The 24,842-nt window shown below is 35.7% G+C and overlaps 2 protein-coding genes across 7 annotated transcripts; both read left to right on the top strand.

The window, feature by feature from the left end:
- The first annotated feature begins 2,113 nt into the window (after positions 1-2,113).
- Positions 2,114-4,490, top strand: LOC121762110 (60S ribosomal protein L35a-3-like). The gene is made up of 5 exons (XM_042157883.1): positions 2,114-2,295; positions 2,414-2,449; positions 3,031-3,259; positions 3,353-3,395; positions 4,275-4,490. Exons 1-4 carry the CDS (start codon positions 2,264-2,266, stop codon positions 3,392-3,394), a joined length of 339 nt encoding a protein of 112 aa, XP_042013817.1. The 5' UTR covers positions 2,114-2,263; the 3' UTR covers position 3,395; positions 4,275-4,490.
- Positions 4,491-10,249: 5,759 nt separating this feature from the next.
- LOC121790208 (eIF-2-alpha kinase GCN2) lies at positions 10,250-23,295 on the top strand. 6 transcript variants are annotated; one of them, XM_042188474.1, is made up of 29 exons: positions 10,250-10,611; positions 11,171-11,239; positions 11,324-11,383; positions 11,458-11,563; positions 12,040-12,144; positions 12,656-13,054; positions 13,239-13,367; positions 13,440-13,526; positions 13,605-13,691; positions 13,788-13,899; positions 14,696-14,813; positions 14,922-14,976; positions 15,360-15,529; positions 15,960-16,144; positions 17,141-17,286; positions 17,375-17,624; positions 18,255-18,537; positions 18,680-18,773; positions 19,230-19,310; positions 19,398-19,454; positions 19,588-19,719; positions 19,787-19,870; positions 20,370-20,478; positions 20,572-20,708; positions 21,079-21,186; positions 21,868-21,953; positions 22,049-22,151; positions 22,231-22,353; positions 22,452-23,295. In XM_042188474.1, the coding sequence occupies exons 1-29, from the start codon at positions 10,493-10,495 to the stop codon at positions 22,560-22,562; spliced, it is 3,705 nt and encodes a 1,234-aa protein (XP_042044408.1). In that variant the 5' UTR covers positions 10,250-10,492; the 3' UTR covers positions 22,563-23,295. The 6 variants fall into 6 exon arrangements, with proteins under 6 accessions (XP_042044408.1, XP_042044416.1, XP_042044436.1 ...); XM_042188482.1 differs by lacking the exon at positions 13,605-13,691; XM_042188489.1 differs by lacking the exons at positions 10,250-10,611; positions 11,171-11,239 and adding an exon at positions 11,564-11,641 and having other exon boundaries at positions 11,458-11,468.
- Positions 23,296-24,842: the final 1,547 nt, after the last annotated feature.

Here is a 24,842-nt window from a genome sequence, read left to right as displayed (position 1 = left end):
CTCAATCATGTCGCCGCCCCACTCCCCCCAATCTCCGAACGTCGGGACCTGTTTCACTCTGTGCCATCTCCTGCGGCATTTATTTGTGAATAGTTAGCATTTTAGGTTACTTGTACTTTTAAGTTCTTTGTATTTTTGAGTTCTTTGTATTTTCATTCACTTTGCTAAGTGTTAAAGTGTAAACTTGAAGTGTAAAATAAGAACATGAGTTGTTTGATTAGCATAAATCAAATCTCTTTGTAATAGCATTGTGCATCTGCCATATAATTTTAATTACGTGTTTGGAGTTTTAGGAATGATTAAAAATATTAAAAAAATAATGAATAAAATGGTTGAAGCCTTGAATTGAATATGAAATATTGCTGGAATTTTGTTCACAGGTGTTCTTGTATTTTCTGTTCGCTGGAACATTTTAGCAGCGGACATTGTACGCTGGTAAATTTTAGTAGTGGATGTTTACCGCTACAATATTTTGGCAGCGAAGTAATTAGCAGCGGGCTAGTAACCAATTTTAGTAGCGGATTTTTGGTATTTAAAACGCGGAATTTTTGTAGTGTTGTCCATTCAAGATATTCAGTTTTCATATTTGAAATAAATCTCTCCCTCCTCTCTTTCTTCATTAAAAATTCAACTACTTTTTTCTCTCTTATTTTATCTAGCAATCCTAAAATTATGTGTCACTCATGAATATGGGCATCCTATGTGGGACGGATGGAATACTTCCAACCCCCATTTGGCCGACACCTCTAGGCATCTTTATTTCATATATAAACACAAGTAATCTCCATCCCAGTTTTAGAGTTATTGTGAAGGCAAAATCAAGAAATAAATGTATATACGACAATTGGAGAAGGACATCATCGGTAAAACTATGTGACTGTCGGATTCAATGAATTACCAATGGAATTTCTGTAGTCCATAGCTAAAAGCAAATTACTTATGTGTAATTACCGACAGAATTTTTCGTCGGTAATCCTTATTAACACAGGATGTCGACGAAAAGTTTGGAATGGCTGACGGAAGTAAAGTTGTTGTTTTTTGTAATGTATTATTAACATATTAACTGAATACATTATTAAATATACATAGTATTTCTTTTTCCACCTACCCATAACTCATATTGATATTTTGAAATCTTACATTATTCTTTTATAATTTATCTATTATCGTTATTCATAAAATTCCATGATAAAAATTGATATAGATAATAAAGAAATGAATAAAACATAAATTATTTTTTATAATAAAGAGGAAAGATGTAAAATTACTGCGACGTAAAAAAATTAATAGTAGAAAGACGTAAAGAATATCATATGAAAAAGCGAAAAATCCTCTATTTCATGGTAGTTGAGTCATTTCATTTTCTGCGCTCATTTTAGAAAAATGATAATAATAAATTTTTAATGTAGAGAGAGTAAAGTAAGAGAAAGGATAATATATAGAAGATTTTTATCTATAATATTCTCTCTTTTACTTTACTTTCTCTATATTTTAACTATTTATTATTAATGAGTGTAGAAAATGAAATGACTCAACCATCGTGGAATGGAGGGAGTACAAAGAAACTAATAAAAATAGAAAGACAAATATATAAATAAACAAAACGAAAATAAAAAGTAGAAACTATAGTAAAAAAATATAAAAAAAGAGAAAACAAATAAAATATTTGGTGCCTATACAATATGTGTAGTCTGGTATTGTTATTTGTGTGTGAAATATGTGTTGGGTGGGCAATGTATGTATTGTTCAGTGCATTGCGTGTATAAGTGCATGTAGTGTTCTATGCGTATATGTATATGTATGTGCACTAAATTGTGTGTATAAGTGCATGTAGTGTGTATATTGTGTACATATACTGAGGGTCTATGTGAAGTATGTGTGATTTATATGCAATTCCTTCATATTCAATTTCATACTACAATTACTACTTTATTTTTATTAAATAAATAATTTATAATTGTATCTTATTAATTCCAATTCCATAGAGAGCTACTTGTGATTGAAAGTTATCGTCCATTAAAATTAATAAAATAGTAGTAATGGGCCTATCACAATATTATTCATAAAAATGTACTGCTGTACTATATCAACGGGCTTTTACTCGATCAGCCCCAAATAAGCTATTGTGCAAAATGAAGCTGCAAACCATTTCTGACGAAGCTACATATAAACCCTCAATCTAGGTTTTCCGCCACTCTCTCTCAGCATTTCGACTCTTCTCTCTCCGCAGCCGTCGGCCGAAGCTTGCTTTCACACAGCGACAATGGTGAAAGGCCGTCAGGGGGAGCGCGTCAGGTTCTCCCTTAATCCGACTCATTTTTGCCAGATTCCGTGTGAATCCAACACCGATTTATCGCTCAATTTTATTTTTAGTGCCTAATCTTTTCTTCTTGTTTGGATCGTTTCTACGCAGGCTCTACGTCCGCGGCACTATTTTGGGATACAAGAGGTAACAAACAAGCTACAATTGCGTTTGGTTGATGTGTTAATCGAGAGACTTAATTGATTCATTCTGTGTATTGCGTGAATTATAGGTTGAAGTCGAATCAGTACCCAAACATGCTACATTTGTGTTTGTTTGATGTGTTAATAGAGAGAAATAATTGATGCCGTGTGTGTATTTTGTGTTTGTTTGATGTGTTAATAGAGAGAAATAATTGATGCCGTGTGTGTATTTTGTGTTTGTTTGATGTGTTAATAGATAAAAATAATTGATTCAGTGTGTATTGCGTGAATTATTGGTCGAAGTTGAATTAGTACTCAAACAAGCTACATTTGTGTTTGTTTGATGTGTTAATAGAGAGAAAGAATTGATGCCGTGTGTGTATTTTGTGTTTGTTTGCTGTGTTAATAGAGAGAAATACTTGATTCAGTGTGTGTATTGCGTGAATCATAGGTCGAAGTCGAATCAGTGTTTGTTTGATGTGTTAATATAGAGAAATAATTGATTCCATGTGTGTATTTTGTGTTTGTTTGATGTGTTAATAGAGAGAAATAATTGATTCAGTGTGTGTATTGCGTGAATTATAGGTCGAAGTCGAATCAGTACCCAAACACTTCCTTGATTCAGATCGAGGGCACCAACACTCAAGAGGAAGTGGCGTGGTACCTCGGGAAGCGCATGGCGTACATTTACAAGGCCAAGGTGAAGAAAAACGGGTCCCACTACCGTTGCATTTGGGGAAAGGTTACCCGGCCGCATGGTAACAGCGGTGTTGTCCGCGCCAAGTTCAAGTCCAATCTCCCCCCTAAATCAATGGTGAGTTTACCTGTCAATTTAAGTATTTTTGCTGTTTAGGTTGATGACTGGACTCCTGAATTGTAATGATTCATAATTTTGTTTGTGAAACAGGGTGCAAGAGTGAGGGTGATGATGTATCCTAGCAACATCTAAGGTGCGAAACTTAATTCTTAGCTTGTCTAGTTTGATGCTAAGAATCTGGATTTATGGATTTTGCTTTGATGAAATGAAATTATACTGCATTTATTACAGCTTGTTTTGGTTGAATTTGTGTAGCAACGGAATGTATCGCAGGAATTTGGTCTAATGTGAAGAGATTCAATAAGAATTTGCTACTTATAAGTCCACCACTGTTACCTTCACCTGTCAACCCTTACCTTCTACAAATTTTGATGATTAGGTTGTGTATTGGTTTAATATTGTGCAAACCATGCAAACCACCAATCATTAAGATTCAAATGGGCAGACACTTATAAATCAAAGTATCTGCCCTACGTTAACCTAGATTTTCATCCACAGATTGCCATATATTCAATCCTCCTTCACAAATGGAAACATACACATTAGAAAAAGTTTTACAAAAGATTCACTACATGTGGGCTAATCTTCTACTTTTGCCCCACCCTTAACCAATAGTCTCTTTATTCCATCTAAAAAAAAAGTAGTCCCTTTCCATTTCTCTTAGCCTCTCTTTTCCACTCCCCCCCACAGCCTATTTTTCCAGTTTCCACTGTTAACTAAGAATACTTGTTACTTTTTCTTCCCTCATATTTATCCAATTTACCTTATAGTGCCATTTACTACCGAAGGGTATTATTTTCATTTATATTGACCTAAATCGAACTAAGAATACTCCAAATTTATTTGTCTCTTTTCTACTTTGTTAATTTCACATTAAAACTCACTACCACGACTATTGGTAGTCGTCGATAGTCGTGGTAGTGGAGAGGCCTAGCTAAGACTATTGTTAGTGGACATTGGAGTACTATTTTCATTTATATTTACTCGAATTTGTTATTTGCTTATTTTGCAGCGGTGGATCCTTTTAGATTTTGATGAACTCCGTACTCAAAAGTGAAGCCTAGTTTGTGGATTTTTTGATAGTAGAAAAGTTTTGTGCCATCATTAGTGTTTTCTTTCCGATACTGCAATGATTGCAAATGCACTATCTTTAATATAGACCTTTCCATTTATGTTCCCAACCTTTTTCATTATGCAAGTTTCAATGAAACTACTTTTGATGGTCGCAGAGTTAGCTGTCAATTTATATAAGCCGTAGTTTTATATTCATCACGAAGTAATTTATTTTGGTCATAATATATTGAAGTTTCTTAAACTATTCACCAGTTCATCATTCAGTTAATTAATTTGATTTCTTGTGGAATGTTTATTAGACTATAGTATTGGTATTAAATTGATTACTAAATTTTGATTTGTTTTGTTTTGTTTTGAAATGAGCACTAATTTTTCTTTTGTACATTATGGAACATTTTCTTTGTTTCATTATAGTGCCTATTATCGATGAGTTGTTTCTTTTTTCGTTTTTTCTTTAATTTTCTCTATTCTTTATTACGTTTCCTATTATTATCTGTTTCTACTTAACATAATTTTCTTAAATTTTGTATCCAAATGTTATATTTATATTATAACGGAATAGAGAAGTAATATTTTTATTTTAACAATTGACTTAACTCTTGTATTCCACCTACCAATTAAAATGGTTAATGGAGTATTAATGTTGATAAAATAAGAGATCGAAAGGGAAAGATAAATGGTAGTGTAAGTAATGTTAGATGATAGTGAATTTTATGTCATTAGTAGTGTAGTCTAATGGTATAAAGTAAATAAAATGACGTGCAGTGGTAAACTATTCTAAATTTAGAAAGTTTATAGTACTAGTTTTATGGATGGACTAATAAAACAATATTCATACCCCCTCCGTTCCATAGTAATGGAATGGAATAAAGTAAATAAAATGACGTGTAGTGGTAAACTATTCTAAATTTCGAAAGTTTATAGTACTAGTTTTATGGATGGACTAATAAAACAATATCCATACTCCCTCCGTTCCATAGTAATGGATGCGTTTTTTTTTCGGCATGGAGATTAAGAAAATTGTATTAGGTGAGTTAACTAAGGGAAAATAAAGTGAAATTGAAAAAGGTAGAGAGATGAAGAGAAAATAAAGTAAGAGAGTGAAGTAGGTGGTGAGAAATGTGTTGACTTTTACTAAAAAAATGAAATGACTCTATTACTATGGAACGGAACGTACCAAAATTGCAAAATGATTTTGTTACTATGAAACATAGGAAGTACTACTTTTTAAGGATGGTGGGTAATGGGAATATTCTTTTCTATTTAAGAACAAATAATGCAATTAAAATATTCAATAATATTTTCGAAAACGACACTAGATATATAAAAAGAAATGGACGAAAAGGATGAAAAGATGAAGAAAGCGTAACAAATAGTAAAACTTTTTTGAGACCTTAGACACTCTTCAGGAAGATGGAGACGACATTGGGTAGACGTCACCACGGTTTGGGAATCGGCGGTTCACGGTTCACGAACCGGAACCGCCGGTTCCGGTTCAAGAAATGAGTGAACCTGAACCGGCCCGGCCAAGGTTCGGCGGTTCCGGTTCGTGAACCGTGAACCGCCGGTTCACGTGAACCGCCGGTTCACGTGAACCGCAGGAACCGTCGGTGCATATCCGGTTCCGGGCAGGTTCGTCCGGTTCGGCGGTTCATTTTTTTTATACATTGTAAATTTGTAATTCAAGTAAAAAATGTAAATATATTTGCATAAATAAAATTAGAATAAAGCGATGTACAAATGCAATTTTATTGATAAAAATTACAACTTCAAAATTACAAATTACAACTTTAAAATTACAAATTACAACTTAAAAATTACAAATTACAAATTACAACTCACAACTTAAAAATTCTAAATTACAAAAGACTTAAAGTCTTGATTACAATTTACATATTAAATATTCGAAACAAAGGGGAGAAAAGAGAAATAAAGGAAAAGGACTTGAGCTCAACTTAAATTTAAAATTTAAGTTGAGATGTCTACGTATCCTCAATGCTCAATTGCATTTTGGAATCAAAGTCTACGTAGTTCTCTTACCTTGCTTACATATTTGGCTTGATCGGAGGAATTGACTCGTACTCTTCTTCGTCGGGGAAGTAGTCTTGGTCGGGTTGTACTACTTGATTGTCCCAATCCGGTTCTTGGTCTCTAATTTCGGCGGAGCACCAATCATCAAATAACATAGTGGTTTCCATGTTTTGCCCGGTGAGTCTACTTCTTATGTCGTCCAAGACATTGCCTTCAACACTAAAGGCGGACTCGACGGCAACAGTGGAAGCCGGAACCGAAAAGATCTCCTTGGCTATTGATGCAAGGATGGAAAAATCTTTCTCGTGTGATCCCCACCAATCTAGGACGTCGATTTGTTGGGGAATGGGACCTCCTTCTTCCTTATTGAATGAAAAGTGTGAGTCAAAATATAAATCTAACTCACTTGCCGAATTTGCCGTCCTTCCTCCGCTGCTGAAGCCGTATAGGTCCACCAATTGGGATTGGGCGTCGGGGTCATCAACTTGGAAGAAGCCAAAGTTATGTGTTTGACGGGGGGTCTAGGTCTCACTTGGTGGGTACTGCTGTACTTGGCTTCGTAATCGTGAAAGAGAGCCCGCAAGTCGAACTCAAAACTTCTTTGGAGGGTTGGGAGGTGGGGGAGGTTTATTTGGAATGTTTGGGCTAGGTTCATGTAGTTGTCGTCCTCGTCATTTTTCAAAGCTCGTAGTGGTTCAAGATCAATAGAAGCCAAATTGTTGTAATAAAATTCTAAAATTTTTAAAGTACCAACTAGTTTCCACTTTGGATCCAAAACTTTGGCAAGCAAAAAAACCGTTGGGATCTCATTGAAATACTTGAGCCATTTTTCAACCATGTAATATAAAACACACATTAACTCAAGATTGTTTGTGGAATTTTTCGTTGCAGTTTTAAAACCAAGTGATATGTACATGCAATGTTCTAAAACACGAACGGATGTGCAATAATACACACCCGATAACTCAACGGTGGCATTTCGAAAACCTTTGAATAATTTAAATAAGCTCATGCTTTGATCCCAACAAGAAGAGGTTAGATATAAATCATCAACATGGAAAGTTCTATAAAAGTCAACCAAATATTCTATATTCTATATGCTCTAATGTAGAATGCAACATATCATATGTAGAGTTCCATCTAGTAGACACGTCTAAAGTAAAAGTTGTGTACCTTATTTTCTTCGAGTGGCAATACTTCTTCCACGGCTTGCCAATTTGAGGCTTCCAGTGGATCAAGGATACAACTGTTGTAATAGGTTGAATATGTCTTTGACATAATGACAAAGCATCTTGTACACATAAATTTAATATATGACAAATACATCGTTGGTGAAAATACTTACCACTTATCACCGGGGAGCAAGCCGCAATTAAATCGGGTATACTTGCGGTGTTAGCAGTTGTGTTATCAAAACCAACCGAAAATATCTTGTTGCATAACTCATAATCATTCAAAACTTGAATAATTAAAGATACAATTGCTTGTGCGGTGTGTGGTGAAGGAAATTGTCTAAAACCAATCAAACGTTTATTTAAAGACCAACTATTGTCTATAAAATGACATGAAATTCCCATGTAAGAATTTCGTTGGAAAGAATCCGTCCACACATCGGAGCAAATATTAACTTTGTGCCCCAAGTTGGATAGAAATTTTCCAACCTCTCTTTTTTTATCAAAAAAACTGCCGGTTGTTAGATCTTTGAGCAGTTGAGGGGGGAATTCTTTTTGTTGCAACATTAAAAGCGGTTTGCATAGTAACTTCATATTTTTTGTCATTTAAAAAATTGAACGACAAATGTTTCATTGCCGCCCATCTTACCATGGCATCGATAACATTTTTGGGATCATATTTAAATAGAGGCGTACCTGTTTGAGACGATGAGGCGGCGGGGAAGTTTATTTGGCTTTGGGACTTAGTATGCCCATATTCCACGGGGTGTTTTGTCTTCAAATGGCGATGGAGAGTACCATATCCTCCACCGGTTCCAAATGGATAGACTTTATCGCAATAGTTGCAGTATGCTTTGAACTCACTTGTCTCCACGGTAGTGGTCGGATCATTAGGATTTGAAATTACCACCGGGACCTTCTTGTAATGTTTGGTGAAGATATCAAATTTCAACTTAGGAGGCATCTTCTTCTTTTGTCGTCCTGCGGAAGGAGGAGCATCGACCTCCTCATCATTTTCGCCAACTTGGTCGGTGCTAGAAGGGGGGAATTGATGCGATCCATCATCGCCTTCGTCCGACGATAGATTCACATCGTACTCGAAACGCGAAGCCGAATGCGAATGCACCCCTTGTTGGTCGTCGTCGGCGAGGGCAAGTAACAAGGCCGCATTTCGATCTTCTTCCTCCTACGAAAATTATACAACTAAGTAAAAATACTAACACAAAAATAAAATACATAGACACATAGATGTTGAAAAATGAAATTATGAATTTAATAAAAATGAATTAACAAAAAGCAAAAACATATTAGAACTTACTTGTGCTCGAAGAGCGGCTCACCTTCCCACATCCTCCGCAACTTGTGCTCTAGTAGGGGCACGTCGACGACGAGTATCACTTTGATCTTGGGCAATTCCCTTGCTCCGATCACCACCACGACGAGATGAAGACATGATATTTATGGAAATTGAAAGTGGAGAATAGAGAGTAGTGTGATTGTGTGAAGATGATAACGTGAACAACGTGAGTAAATTATGAGCGCAAATAACGTAAACAACTTGAGAGAATGAGGATGGAGAATAGAGAAATTGAGATTGAGACGAGAAATTCTTATTAACACAAGAATGGGGTGAGTAGAAATGAAGAGGAGGGGGGTATTTATAGGGGAAAATTGTGATTAAATTTAAAAAAAACCAAATTTTGAAAAAAACGGAGGAACCACCGGTTTTCGGTGGAAACCGACGGTTTTTCGATGGATTCAAAATTTCAAATTTTTGAAAACAACGGCGGAACTGCCGGTTTACCGCCGGAACAGCCGGTTTTTTGGTATAAACCGCCGGTTTCGTCAACGGTTTTCTGACGAAAACCGGCGGTTTCTGCAAAGGCTAGGGGTAGGTCAGAAATAGTCCTGAAAAGTTGTCGTGAACCGCCGAACCACCGGTTACGGTTCGCGCAAAAATTGAACCTGAACCGGCTCGTTGGAACCGGCGGTTCCGGTCACGGTTCGAACCGCCGCTGACGGTTCCGGTTCCGAACCGCCGGTTCGGTTTGGGGACCTCTAACATTGAGGACGGACAAATGAAGCATAGGTTATATAAGTAATTAAACTATTCAATAATTACAATTTATTTTTTATTTATTAATTATTGCCTAAATTTATTAATTTATAATATAATTATCTAGCATCACTCCTTCTCAAGTCATTTATTTAATTATTTTATTTTAACTTGTCAGCTTGTGTTATGAGTTTAGGGTGCTCGCATCTATATATATGGGTTTGAAGTTTTTCTGAAGCCCAACCTCAGATTATGATTGAGCTATAGAACTTATATATTTCTTTCTTATATTGCTATTAATTTTTTTGTTTTTGATTGGAAACTACACGTAAATTAATTTAAAGGTTAGCGTCATGGTGGGCTGGAACTCGAGACTTTAGGCCATAACTAAATGCTCGCTAGGCCAATACACTGGTTTATTTTGCAAAATACATGGGAAAAATATAAATAAAGCCCAACTCACTACTTTCAAACCCATATATTTATTCTAAGCCCAACCATGTGTCAATAATATCTTTAGCCCAGTTCTAGAAAAGCTTGGGTTCGACTTCAAACTCAAGATAGAGATTTGACTTTGACTTGGGATAACATATCTAATAAAAAGAAAAAAAAAAGAAATTTTAAAATTATTTAGAGAATGGAGTAGTATGAAGAAAGCCGCCATCGCTACTGTCCACCTTCACTGAATCAAATGTATATGTACACAAAACAGATGTGATGATCTTACTCAGACGCCGCCGGTTTCTATCTCCACCTTCAACTATTCTCTTCACTCTTCTCTCCGAATTCCGAGCATCATTTCAAATTTGAAACGGACCTCAGATTTTCCGGGAACCTAATACTACTAATTACTCTGAAACACCTCAAATTCGATTTGAGGCAAAACATTATTTGCGGATGGGTGGCTCGAAGAAGAAGAAGAAGCGGAGTGGCGGGGTCCGCCGAGCCCAGTCGAAGGACCATCATTCCACTGTAGCCGATAATTCTGAAATTTTGACCGAGGAAGTAACTGCTTTGTGAGTTTCTCTTCTTATTTTATTTAGGCTTTTATTGTTATAGTGAACGAGAACTACTATGTGTAGATATGATCTAGAATGTTTGTTCAATAGTTTGAGATTGTCTGAGGGTTGTATTAATCAGCCTCATATTGAAAATGTTGAGATTATTTTGGTTTGAGTTGTTCAAGCTATGAATGAAATTATCTAAAAATAGCTTCATTTGCTGCTTGTCTTTGATTTTCGAGAAAAGAACAATCTTGTTATTCTAATCATACTATCAATCTTATACTTAAAAACTCACCATCCATGATAGGAAATTTCTCAAAAGTTGAATTCAATTTGAGTTGAAAACTGGATTTGTTTGGTGAAACTTACTCCTAATATTGGTCTGTCTTTGAACCACATGATATAGATAATGACTTTGTTTCCTGTTGCTCTATCCTGTTTGAATTCATGGTTATTGTTCCAGGAGTTTAATTGTTCAAAAACTTAGACTCTTTCTGAAATTCTGTGATGATTAACGAACTTCAATCTATGATATTCTACTTTACGAGTAAGTTCATGCCTCGCTTTGCAGGTGTGCCATATTTCAGGAAGATTGCATAGTTGCTTCTGAATCACCTCCTCGTATCAACATCAAGCTCAGGTTCCAGATTTGTGATAATTTATTGACTTTAAATCCCAGGCTCCGTTCTCTCTTTTGTCGAGTTTTTATTGAATGACACTGTAGGCCATACTCAAAGGATACCGGATATGAGGATTCTGATGTTTGTGTCCAGCTCTCTGTGAGGTTTGTACCAATTCTCATTTTCATCTAAAGGTGCTTGTTTCAAAATTTTTACTAAGTTTATGTTCTTGGCGCAGATGTTTACCAGGTTATCCATACAAATGCCCAAAGCTGCAGATAATACCAGAGAAAGGCTTATCAAAAACTGATGCTGATAATCTTTTATCTCTACTTTATGATCAGGTAGGGCCTTAGTGATAGCCATATATTCAAGAAGACTCAACTTCTTGCAAGTGCTCTAACTGTCTATCGGTAACTTCTGTGAGTTCTTATTTTTAACCTGTGAAATGATACAAATGGTAGTCACAAAGAGCTTATCTTTCTCTTTGTACTCCATATCTAAATCCTCTATCTTGTCGGCTCTTGTTAAGTGCAGGAGGCGCTCATCTAAATTTTCAAATTAGACTGTTGTCTTCTTTTAGCTTGAAGCATCTTTGAAGTATCTCTGAATCTGAATGTTAGATTCAGCTTGTAAACTTATGCTTCGAAGTTGACTAATTGATAGAGTTCAGTTATGTGCATCACATATGTATTATTAATCTATTGACCTGATTCCCCTCCTTGCACTTCTTTTTACACATTTCCTGTAAAATCTTGATGTTCCCTTTCTCTTTTTTTATTTTATTTAATCATGACCATCTTGTGGCTACATACTGCAGGCTAATTCTAATGCTCGAGAAGGGCGCGTGATGATTTACAATTTAGTGGAAGCTGCGCAAGAATTCTTGTCTGAAGTTCTTCCTCAAGAGCAGACTCGTGAATCTGTATGAACAATATCTTTCTGAGATTTCAGTTTCAAGCTCATTTCCTGAGCAAGTTGCAGTATTGTTATCCAATGATGCCACAGTGATAAGATAATTAGTAATATGAGACGTGGGGAGATAGGAACCTTGAAACTCATGGATTGTGTCAAGGCAAGATGTATGGAGTAGATAAATTTTCCACTGGCTTGATGGAAGAATGCTTAGAATGACTAAAAGGGACTCGGGATAAGATTCTATGATTTTTGTAAAAATAACCAACCTCATAAAATTGATATTAGTTCTACTTCTACGTAAAGGATATCTTTCTATTTAATACTAATACTTTTGAACTACTAATAGGTTTAATTATACCTGCAACATTATGACCAAACTTTTTTGAAATTTTGTAGCATTAAATAGCTCTAGAATATGATTTGGGATTTTTAAGAAATTTGTAAATCATGCTTTGATTGAAATACTTTATCTGACTAGAGTCAAGAGATCCTCATTATCTTGATTGGTTCTTCTTTAGGTTGTCTACGATGGTACTGATAAGAGTTGCCAGCTCCCGACAAAGGAGGGTACTGTCAGAAGTGGCATGACCTGTTCTTCTAGAGGACCTTTTGTCTTTAGCCATTTAGATCTTTTCAGTGGTTCTGGAGAGTTGTGGCAATGGAACCTAGAAATGGAAGAGAGCAGTGAGGTAGTGTCTTCTCATACAATTGGCAGTCCAAAAGTGGGAAATGGTACTTTGGACAAGCAATCAGACAAGTCTATGAAGTTACCGTTGGTGGACAGTTATAAGCCTGAGAATGTAAATAATCAGTCATTAAGATTAGGTACTCTTGAAGAAGAGAGTGAAGATGAGACAAAAAGTACTGATTTGGGTTCTGATGAATCAGTTGGAAATGGTACCATTAACCACGTAAAGGTTTAATTCTTTTTTCTCCTTTCCTCCTTTTACTTTTAATCACAGCTAAACCTGTGATCAAATAGTTTTAAGTCCTTCATTTGACTGTTTTTTTAGCATAAGTTTGCTAATAATCTACGATCAACTCCTTTCTATTTTTCTCACTCCCTTGTCTTTTCTCAAGAAATAACAATTTCGTTTACAGGATATGTTTGTAGTAGGAAATCTATCAGAAACTGACAATGATAGTTCAAATAGTGATTCAGAGTTGTCTGAGTCTGAGTTCGCCAATCAACTTCAATCTTTCCAGACTATGCAGAGGGACTTGCTCTTGGTAAGTTTTGTTGCGTTGACTCGTCCATCCTTTTCGAAAACCTACATTTACCATGTTTTTTCCTTCCTGTAGGCCCACTTACTTCGTCTTGCTTGTGCTCCTAAAGGAGCACTTGCTGATGCTTTACCGGAAATTACATCAGAGCTCCTCAATCTGGGGGTGTGTATTTTCTTGTGTCTTACATATGTAATAAAATATTTGTTTGCATTCACTTCATATACGTTTGTTCTTTTCCAGATTGTTTCAGAAAACGTACGAGATATGGCTATCAAACCATCATCATCTTATGACAAAAATTTTGATCGTGTGTTTGGGAAGCATATTGTTAGTAACTGAGCATTTATTTAGAACCAGAACCATGCTAGTTTGGTATCCATTTAGTCAGTGATCTTATTCCTTATCTTGAATTCCATGTGACAGAGCTCATCAAAAATATCCGGCTTTTGGAAAACTGCTTCTGATTTAGGAGGCCAAAGTTCTTCAGTTCCAAATTCCCGTTATTTAAATGACTTTGAGGAGCTCCAACCTCTTGGTAAACAAGTACATTTTCAGCGTATACGATTTGCATATTGGCTTACATTTTCTTTTGCTTGTTTCTTGTGGATTTAGAATTATGACCCTGTTTGTTTTTCGATATATAAAGTTTCTAGGATTATGACCCAACTTTTGAAAAAGTTCGATTTCTGTCTCACTTGACATAATTTGGAAACATATCATTAGTCAGCTTCCCATATTAGGTGGATAATAGTTTTATTAAGATGGATTTCTTTTCCACCTCTGACCTCACCTGCTGAACGAAAAGAAATCCTTCTCTCTTCTCCTCTGCCTTGTCATAATTTTCTGTAATTTGTTGTGAGCTGAAGAGACTGAGATGAGAAGGGTTTGATGTGATCCGAACAGAGTGGAAAGAAGAAGAGGCGGGCAAGATGGAGAGACGGGACTTTGTTCTGAAAATTAGAGTGTAATATGAGTGGAATTTTTAATCCTTTTTCCTTGACATGCCATCATTTAGTGTTGAGGTGGAAATAATCTACAGTTAAATTATAGTCCACCTAATCTGTAGGTCTGACTAGTCATTATCCCGCCAGATTAAGTCAAGTGGGACATAAATCAAACTATCTAAACGTCAATGGTGTTTGAAGGGAAAACTTAGTGGGGGACATTAATTGGAAACGCTGAAAATGGGAGATACAAAGCATGATTAACATTTCTTTTAACATGATAACTGCATGTGAAAGCTTCAGTTTTGGATTTCATTGAGTTGATTTATTGATACTACTTTCATACCCCGTGCAACTAACTATGCAATTATTTTTGTACACTGGCAGGACATGGTGGGTTCGGTCACGTGGTGTTATGCAAGAATAAGCTAGATGGTAGGCATTATGCCGTGAAGAAGATCCGATTAAAGGACAAAATCCTGCCTGTAAATGACCGCATATTACGGTCTGTATTCATATTTCATAGGCGTATTGAAATTCTAAATTCTTTTGTCATTTTTAATGTCTACTGTTGACTTTAATTTCTTTGCACTTATGTGGAATGGGTTTGCAGGGAAGTAGCTACTCTTTCTAGATTGCAGCATCAGCATGTCGTACGATACTATCAGGTATTAATGTATGAGAAGTCATTTTTATACTCCCTCTGTGCACCATTTAAAGAGCCATTTTGGGATGTCCACGATTTATAAACCATTTACTTTATTCCGCTTTTAGTATGCGGACCCCACATTCCACTAACTTTTTACACTAAATCCATTATAAAAGTAATACTACTAAAAATGGGTCCCACATTCCACTCACTTTCTCCTTTTACTTTTATTCACAAAGTTAAACAACTTCTTAAAACATGTGCCGAGTCAAAAGGCTCTTTAAATGGTGGATGGAGGGGGTATTTATTTTGCATAGGATGTTGAAGCCGGTTTGCTTGTTGAGTTAGTATAATTCATGAAACACACACATGTTCTTGTCCTTTACTTTCTTTTTCTATCAGGCTTGGTATGAAGCAGGTGAAATTGGAAACCTTGGAGGCCCTGCATGGGGTTCTACAACGGGCGTGAGTTCCAGTGTCAGCTTCAAGGAAACTGATTCTTCAGAACAGTTTGCACATGAAAATAAGCTAGAGTCAACCTACCTCTATATTCAGATGGAATACTGCCCTAGGTAGCTAATATTATATCCATTCCTGCTCCCACTGAGATCAACAAGAAATACATGTTTTTTTGAACTTCAGCATTGCTAAAATTCCTTGTAGAACCCTTGATTCACCAATTAATTTACATTTCTTAAAAATTTAGATATATGTTTCTCAAGTTGTTGGTCGTCTCTACTCTCTACGGTAGAAGTGTAACTGAAGCATTTTCTAAGGTGATGGAGTGAAAAACTGACTATGTTTTGAAGTTACAGATATCCAGATTGCACTTGTCTAAAGATAGATGTTCATGATATCAAGATCATAAATGCTTTTAGTGCAAAAATAACATGAAATAAGGAGTTTACTACCCATACCTCAAGAGATTTGAGCATGTTAGTTCTTGGTTCTTTAAGTCACTAATCAGTTATGTCTAACTTATACTTTCCATATATGATTCAGGACTCTGAGGCAAAAGTTCGAATCCTATAATCACTTTGATAAGGAACTTGCTTGGCATTTGTTTCGCCAAATTGTGGAAGGCCTGGCACATATCCATGGACAAGGAATTATCCATCGCGACTTGACTCCTAATAACATATTTTTTGATGCTCGAAATGACATCAAAATTGGAGACTTTGGCCTTGGTAAGAGTCGATTCTTGCTCATTTTGGAATTTAAAATAAATATGAATTAATCGTTCAAAAACTTGTAATGCCTATAAGATCAAACTTAACATTGCCTTGGTGAAACTATTTTCCTTTGGTTTTGGAGCTCCTATGTGTATTTACCTGAATTCTGTTTTGCGTACATGGCCGATCATGCATGGTTATAGAACTTTGCTGTGTGCCTACGCGAATTTTCTCCAAATTATGGTTTGGTATTGAGCTAATGATTCTATCTCCAAATAGACGAACTTTCAATTGTTTTTAGTTTTCGCATAATTGTCAATTAATTTTCCAGTTCAGCTAGCCACGATGGCTTAATTTTCCAGAAATTGACAACTTTGTGAAAATTAAGAACAACTTAAAGTTTATGTATTTGAAAGCCAAAATTTAGTTCATGTGTAAAACCAGAATTTGGTGCAAGTTAGTGTATTTAAGCGCAATTATCTCTATTTCGTGGATGATTATTTGCTTGCATTAGGGTGATGTATATGCATGTTTTTCATATGTGGAGCCTTGCGTTGTTTGTTTGGAATTTTTACTTCCTGCTCCTACATGGATTTACTTGTCCCATTTGTTGTCATTGCATATCCCTTTCCTAGGAGAACAATTAATATGAAGTGACATCAGGTGAATATATGGTCCATAAGAGTATGCATTTTTGGTTGGACACGAGTTTTAATGACAATTGGTAAAGTAAGAGAGATAGAGAGAAAATGTAATTAAAGTATTGTTTGTGGAGAATGAGTCCTACCTCAATAGAGATAAAAGAGTTTCCAAAATTAGAAAGTGCATACTCTTGTGGGACGGACTAAAAAAAGAAAGAGTGCATACTCTTGTGGGACTGAGGGAGTATAATTGTCCTCTGACAGGCAAAACATGTTATTACCATGTAACTCCATGTTCAGTTTGAAAATTCCTGGCCTGTCTAGATTTCCTTCAGGGTCTCTTTACATGTGTTTTTGTATTATATTTCAGCCAAATTTCTGAAGTTTGAGCAACTGGACCAAGATGTGGATGCGACTGAAACTGTTGGATTATCAATTGATGGTACAGGTCAAGTTGGCACATATTTCTACACTGCCCCTGAAATAGAGCAAGGCTGGCCGAAGATTGATGAGAAGGTCAATTTTAATTTCATATGTTTCATATACTTTAGTGTTTTGTTGAGAAACTGTCTACCCGTGCTCATCTTGTTTCACTCTATCATAGGCTGATATGTACAGTTTAGGAGTTATGTTCTTTGAACTATGGCATCCTTTCGAGACAGCAATGGAGAGACATGTTTTGCTCTCTGATCTGAAACTAAAAGGACAGCTTCCTTCTAGCTGGGTCACAGAATTCCCAGAACAGGCAACCTTGCTTCGACACTTGATGTCTCCAAGTCCATCAGATCGGCCTTCAGCCACGGAACTTCTTAAGCATGCTTTTCCACCTCACATGGAGTATGAAATGTTAGATAGTAAGTGATTGATACCCGCTTACTGAATTTTGATAAAAGATTCTAAACCGATGCTAATACAATTTTCGATGTGAGAATTATAGAAGTACATATAGAATTGTAGATTGAACAGGCATTTGTGTGTATTAAAGATGACTATCGCCTTTATACCTTCTAACATAATTTGCTTCCCCTTTACTACTTGATTAGTTATACTTGGCTAGTTATATATCTTATATACATGCTGAAATGTTTACAGGATCCTTTTTTTTCCTATACAAGAAATTAATAAAAAAAGCAATCGATCTCATTAGAGAAGAGAAACTAAACTGTTAAATATTTCACCATCGTATTTGTAATAGAAATGTTATTTGTGCGTGTGTGTGTGTGTATAAGGTCTCTTGTATAATAACTGAATGAGAAATACTATTCTTCTTGTCTCTACATGTCTCTATACTTCACTGCTTAACATGGTGCTATCAAGGTGTCTGCCCTAGTTCCTGAATTTCATAAAGACACCCTTAATTTTATTACTAGTGAAGTTGTTTCTTTGAATATCCCTTTTCTAACTTCTTCACAATCAGGTTATGGTAAATGATAATGTCACTTGTTCACTATCCAATTAAGTCTTTTTTCTATCTGGACTTGCAGATATTTTGAGGACAATTCATTCTTCAGAAGACTCAAGTATATACGAAAAAGTTGTGTCTGCAATTTTTGACGAGGATAAGTTAAGGACAAAGGACAAGCATGAGAATGTTGAACGACTGAAATCTATTCGAGATGATATCTCAACAGCTTGTTTCACAGATGTAGATACTGCTAACCGTGATCTGGTTGTTGATATTGTTAGAGAAGTTTACAGGCAGCATGGTGCAAAGCATTTGGAGATCTTTCCAATGAGAATATTGGGAGATGGCCATCAAGTAAATAGGTACCATCGACTTTTTGTCTGCATGATTCTTTAGAAAAAAAATATTCCCTTCATTTTCATTTGCATCTGAATTTCATCTCCAGAAGCTTATAATGACTACTTTTTATGTTTCTTTTTCTGAAACTTTGTTGAACTACTAAAGGAGTGCTGTCAAAATGTTATCCCATGGAGGAGACATGATTGAGTTTTGCCATGAGCTACGCTATCCCTTTGTGAATTGGGTCGTTGCAAAGCAGGTTAGTTTCTATAGGGGTCGTAACTAGCTCTCTTCCAGAATATGACCAACTCCTGCCGAGTACTTAGTGAGATATGCATTTAAAATGACCACAAGGCCCATTTTAAATTTGTTTCTATTTTTTGTTCTCACAACTTCCATAAATTGACTGTTGCAATATCATAGCAGGATTTTCTGCTTTATTTTCTTCTGTTCCATTACATTCACCATTTGCATAACATTGTGGATTATAATCTTTACTAATTTCTACATTTCAGTTGACCCTTTTAAAACAAGCACTATATGCATGGTTTAGATGTATTTCACATGTTTTCATCTCAATCATTTCCAATAGGTGCCCTGTAGTTTTCTTTTTATTTTAGCTTAATGTTTTCCTTTGTATTTTCATCATTTGCTTCCACTGGTGATATTCTAGCTGAGATCTTTCCTCGAGAAATCAATATTCAGTCTCTTGCAGAAATCATTTTTCAGGAGGTACGAAATATCATATGTATACCGAAGAGCAATTGGCCATTCACCTCCAAATCGGTACTTACAGGTCAGTTTTGTTTTGCACATAAAATTTCCACAGTAGAACTTGGTAAAGGAAACAATGCCCTTGTTAGCTAAAATCATAATTTTACAGGGAGATTTTGATATTGTTGGAGGAGCAACTGCATTGACAGAGGCAGAGATCATAAAGGTCCTACACTTGGCATATAAATATATCCAAAATATGAAATTAACATAATGATAATAACCTTGAGCATGTCAGAGATCAATGAGATATAAAGCTTAATGTTTTTTTTGTTTTTTTTGTTGTTGTTGTATTACAGGCTTCCGTCGACATTGTTTCTCATTTTTTCAATTCAGAATCGTGTGACATTCATCTAAACCATGCTGACATATTGGAGGCAATATGGTCTTGGACAGGAATCAAACCTCAAAATAGACAGAAAGTTGCTGAGGTTAGATCGATATCAATGATTAAGCCTTGTTGACAACATATTAATTAATAGTTTCATATGTTCGCAGCTTCTCTCACTTTTGGGTTCCTTGCGTCCTCAGTCTTCTGAAAGGAAGTCAAAATGGGTAGTTATAAGGCGGCAACTTCGACAGGTCTGCTAGCTCTTTCTATATGAATATTTGCACACTTATTCTGTTGGATTTACTAGTGTTAAGTAAGAGAGTTTGGCTACGGTCTCTAAGCTATGTTTATTCTGTCACGGAATGTAATCAACTGTAAAGAGTGAGGATTCATAACATTCGTTTTCAACTAATATAAAAAAGAATGCTCAGCGACATAAGTGTTTAGGAATCTTTGGAGGATTATCATCTGAAGATCATGTTTTCCTTGGTCGAGATTAAGCTGTGTTATATAAATGGAAGCATTGGTATGAAATGATTCTACCTTAAAAAACAAAAAAAACCATTCATCAGATTAATCACTCTGTAGTCTGATAGTTTATCTGAAGAACTGATTAATCTTTCAAGAATGACGATAGTGATGATTTTACATGTCAATACCAGCAATCGTCAAATTTTCCTTGAGCGGAAAACATGTTGTCTGCTTCAAGAATCATGAGGATTTGAATGTTTTCTTTCTTTGTTATTTCAGGAACTTGATCTTTCTGATGATGCTTTAAACAGATTACAAACTGTGGGATTGAGGTTCTGTGGGACTGCTGAACAGGCACTACCAAGACTACGAGGTGCCCTGCCTGCAGGTATCTTTTCATCAGTTTGAAACTTTTGTATATAGATATTTATATCTTTGGAAATCATCCAATAGCAGAAGTTGTGATAGATCATGATTGCAGATAAGTCAATACGCAAGGCACTTGATGAGGTTTCTGAACTTTTCAACTACCTGAGAGTTTGGAAGATTGAAAGGCATGTCTTTGTTGATGCACTGATGCCACCAACTGAATATTATCATAGGAACTTGTATTTCCAGGTACTAGAACAAGTTCTTATCCAAAATATATCTGTCAGATACGCATTCTCTGTCATTTAAGGCTAAGATCTCAAGGTTTCCTCTGCCAAAAATTCGGGTTTTTATTTCTGAATATTGGATGTCCTGCCTTAGTTCGCTCTGTTAAAACTTAAACCACAACTGTCCACAACCACGTTATTTTTTCTTTGTAATTGGAAGAGTCAAATAAAAAGAGACAGAAATGTGCCTTCCGTGAACCGGGAATTGTATCTAAACTTGTTGAGGTTCTTTAGTAATTGTTACTTGCTTAGAGGTGGTGATCAGAAGCACTTTAGCTCGTGCTGTTAAAACATACTGGAACATTTCTTTGATACTCAATTTCTTTCTGCAGATATATCTCAGAAAGGATAACAATCCTGTAGCACTAACAGAAGGAACACTGCTTGCTGTTGGTGGCCGTTATGATTACCTGCTTCAGCAAACAACTGATTCTGAATATGTAGGTTTTCTGAAGTATATATTACCATGCTTGCATCTTTGGTTTGATTATGGTGAGAATAGATATATGATTTGGCAGAGATCATGCTCTTTTTTTTGTTTCATTTTTTGACAATTTGAAGATGAACTGATGAAGAATATGAGTATGACTCTGAAGAAGGAACTCGTATAGTATAATTCTTTTTCACTCAGGCATTAAACCACTAACAATTTTTGCCCTTTCGTTTGCTTCAGCAATTTACTGAAAAAGTATAACTTGACCACTCATTATACTGAGTAATCCTGTGTCCATTTTAGGCTAGGCAGTCAAAGGTGACACTTTGTTCAGCAGAAAAACATTTTGTTTGAAATGGGCCAAATAGAGAATGAAATGCATAAAATTAAATAGGGGAAAGGTTCCACTTATTTTTGGTTTATGGGCTGCTCTCCCTACCAATGTAACAGTTTTGACTCTCTCCTAAATATATGTTCTGGCTCATGTATGGTTGGTTTGTTGGTTTAGTACTAGATCTCTGTCGAGTTATGTTTTCACACTAAAGTGTTTTAGGAAGAAATATCAAATTGTCTTTTTTTTAATTGTTGCAATACGTAGTATCTGTCCACATTTTTTTGTTCCCATTGGACACTGTACTTGTTCCTAGCAGAAATCAGGAATCCGCTCATGATTGTTTCTTTTTGCCAGAAATCAAGTCCACCCGGTGCAGTTGGAACTAGTATTGCACTAGAAACTATTTTGCTACACTCTTCTGTAGATAATAAATCTCATAGGTGATGATCTTTTCTTGTATGGGTCCACTGTTGTTGCTGACTGTTCCTATTTAATGCATCTACTGAATGTGGGATTATCTCATTGACATGAACAGAAATGAAATAGGCATTAATGTTCTTGTCTGTTCGAGAGGAGGGGGTGGTTTATTGTTCGAGCGCATGGAACTGGTGGCCGAGTTGTGGGAGGAGAATATCAGGGTCGGTAATCTGATCTTTATGCAAGATTGTTTGGTATTTCTCCTGCACAAATAATACTTACTGAAAGCAAGTTGTACAGGCAGAGTTTGTCCCCTTGCGTGATCCAAGCCTTACTGAACAGTACGAATATGCAAGCGACCATGATATTAAATGTCTTGTTGTCATCACCGACTCCGGTGTATCCCAAAAAGGCTCGGTTCAGGTTGGATTCTGGTCTATATGTACTAGCATGTCTTCTTTGTGATACGTTACACTGGTCTTTTGCGATGGTATCTCTAATATTTCTAGCTCACTACTTAGGTTCGGCATCTAGAGCTCAAGAGAGAGAAAGAAATTGAGAGGGAAAACCTTGTAAAATTTCTATCAGAGGCAATGGCTACTCAATTTAGAAACCCGTCTATCTGGAGCTAGGTCAGCTCGAAATTGTACAGGTATCACCTTGCGTTCTTGGTTTTATCTACTCTTTGGCATCTTTGGTAAACATGAGAAGTCCTAATTTCTTCTTCCTTGCTTCCCCCTTTTACCTTTTACGTTAGGTTGTTTGAGAATCCAAATTTGAACTACAGTTTGCTTCATCTTCACTTTCTTGAACTTTTGCAACATGAGATGAAAGTGTTTTTTAATGTTCTTGCAATGTGGATGCATCCGCACTTTGTATTGTCTTAACCTTACAAAATATCGTATCATGAATCATGTTACTACACGTATATTTGTATGGCATTAAGTTCAGTAGTACTCCCTCCATCCCATAAAAATAGTCTTCTGTTTCCATTTCGGGCCGTCCTACAAAAATAGTCATCTTCCATTCTAGACAAGTTTTTTCTCTCTTATGAGATGAGTCTCATTCGAGACACTAACAATACTTTCAATAATTTTTCCTTCCTACATCTCTCTTACTTTACAAATTTTGCTTTAAAACTCGTGTCATTCTCAAAATCCCTATTTTTATGGAACAGAGAGAGTAGTAATTTTCTCAGTGCATGTTATGTGAATTTCATTGTCGTACTAAAACATAGTATATCGTTGAGATAGATCAGGTGAACTAAACTCGGTTGTTGCAAAGTTTTGTACCTAAGAATTTTAAGTTAATTACTTTGTACAGTTATACGATTTTAGTTCAATATTTTACTTCAGTTGGCTTTTATCATGTATTCTCTCCGCCCCTCCTATCTTCAGACTACTTCTGCACGAGATTTAACGAACTAGTATTGTTTGAGAAACTATTTGTTACTTTTATTCGACTTTCAGGCCATCTTTTTTTTTTTTATAAAAACAATTTAGATTTTTAATAAATTTAATTAAAGTGAGGTTTTTTCTTTCACATTATTATTCATGTTGCATACAACTTTCCTATTAAAGCTGAATAAAAAATTATTCTTGTAACTCATAATCATACTACTCCATAATAGTAGTAATAGTTTACTTTTCTTCATCGTTTTTGCTTTTAAAAGCAAAGAGAAAATCAAACAAAAGAAGCCTATTTTCAGATAAGTTTATTCATAGCGTGAACAATTAAAACCAAAATCATCTGAACATGGCTTCGGATTTGTACAAACCTAAAATGAGCCTAAACTATTAAACAAACATTCTAGATTATCACACAGAAGGAAGTATCCACACATAGTAGTTGTGGTTCATTATAAAATAAAAATATACAGTAAAAAACTCACAAGGCAGTTACTTCCTCGGTTAAAATTTCAGAATTATCCCATTGACTGGGCTCGGCACCCATCTGCTAATAATGTTCTGTCTGAACATCGAATTTGAAGTTTTCGTATGAACTATATTCTTATTAGTCTGTCCTTGAAAAATATGGAATAGTTAAACAACATATTACTCATGTACATTATTTTATTTACAACTTATACGATTATATTACACTACACTACTAGTGATGTGGAATCCACTCTGGGAAAATCTGTCTGCAAAAGCTGGCGGCGTCAAGTAAGATCATCACATCTGTTCTGGGTATACATACATTTGATTTAGTGGCGATGGCAGCTTTCTTCATATGTCATTGTCTAATTAATTTTAAAATTTTCTTTTTTCTCTATATTCCCCATTCAAATATTCTATCCACTAGTATCAATCGCATTACCCAAAAGAGAAAAACAGAAAGTGGACTTAAGATAATATGGACACTTTGTTTGGCATAGAATAATGCATGGGTTTGAAAATAAAGTAGCGAGTTGGGCTTCATTTATATTTTCCCCATGCATTTTGCAAAAAAAAACAGGTATTAATTAATAGCAGACTGTCATTTAGTTAAATTTAAGGCAAAAGTTCTCAGTCCATCTTAATTAGGCATGCACAAGGGTCGAAAACCGCCGGTTCAGGGTCATGAACCGGCGGTTCAAGGGTCGGGGAATGTATGAACCTGAACCGGCCCGCCTAGCTCCCCGCGGTTCCGGTTCCGGTTCAAAAAACCGGCGGGTTACGGGGCGGTTCAAAACCGCCGGTTCCGGGCCGGTTCGACGAATTTTTATTTTTTTTTTTGCATTTTTCAACTTTTCAATTTTAATCAACTTACATTACACTTTTCAAGTTTGTTTTTTTATGAAATGTGAATAAATAAAATTGAAAAAAATACGGATAAAGTTGCAATTTTATTGAAATTGCATGTTTACAAATTACACGTTACAAGTTACAACAATTACAAATTGAAAACATATGGCGGTCTTGAAGTCTTAA

Source organism: Salvia splendens, chromosome 2 (genome assembly GCF_004379255.2).
Source record: "Salvia splendens isolate huo1 chromosome 2, SspV2, whole genome shotgun sequence".
NCBI classification, from domain to species: Eukaryota; Viridiplantae; Streptophyta; class Magnoliopsida; order Lamiales; family Lamiaceae; genus Salvia; species Salvia splendens.
The sequence above is the reverse complement of the archived record's forward strand: the minus strand, read 5'-3'. Positions and strand labels throughout refer to the sequence as shown.

What these genes read in the sequence shown, in the direction of transcription:
- LOC121762110 (XM_042157883.1), top strand. Translation starts at nt 2,264, where the DNA reads ATGGTGAAAGGCCGTCAGGGGGAGCGCGTCAG. An exon ending in CGTCAGGGGGAGCGCGTCAG is followed by an intron (nt 2,296 to 2,413) that starts GTTCTCCCTTAA and finishes GTTTCTACGCAG; the next exon opens with GCTCTACGTCCGCGGCACTA. An exon ending in ATCTCCCCCCTAAATCAATG is followed by an intron (nt 3,260 to 3,352) that starts GTGAGTTTACCT and finishes TTTGTGAAACAG; the next exon opens with GGTGCAAGAGTGAGGGTGAT.
- LOC121790208 (XM_042188474.1), top strand. Translation starts at nt 10,493, where the DNA reads ATGGGTGGCTCGAAGAAGAAGAAGAAGCGGAGTGGCGGGGTCCGCCGA. An exon ending in CAGAGCTCCTCAATCTGGGG is followed by an intron (nt 13,527 to 13,604) that starts GTGTGTATTTTC and finishes GTTCTTTTCCAG; the next exon opens with ATTGTTTCAGAAAACGTACG. An exon ending in TAAGGCGGCAACTTCGACAG is followed by an intron (nt 19,871 to 20,369) that starts GTCTGCTAGCTC and finishes TTGTTATTTCAG; the next exon opens with GAACTTGATCTTTCTGATGA.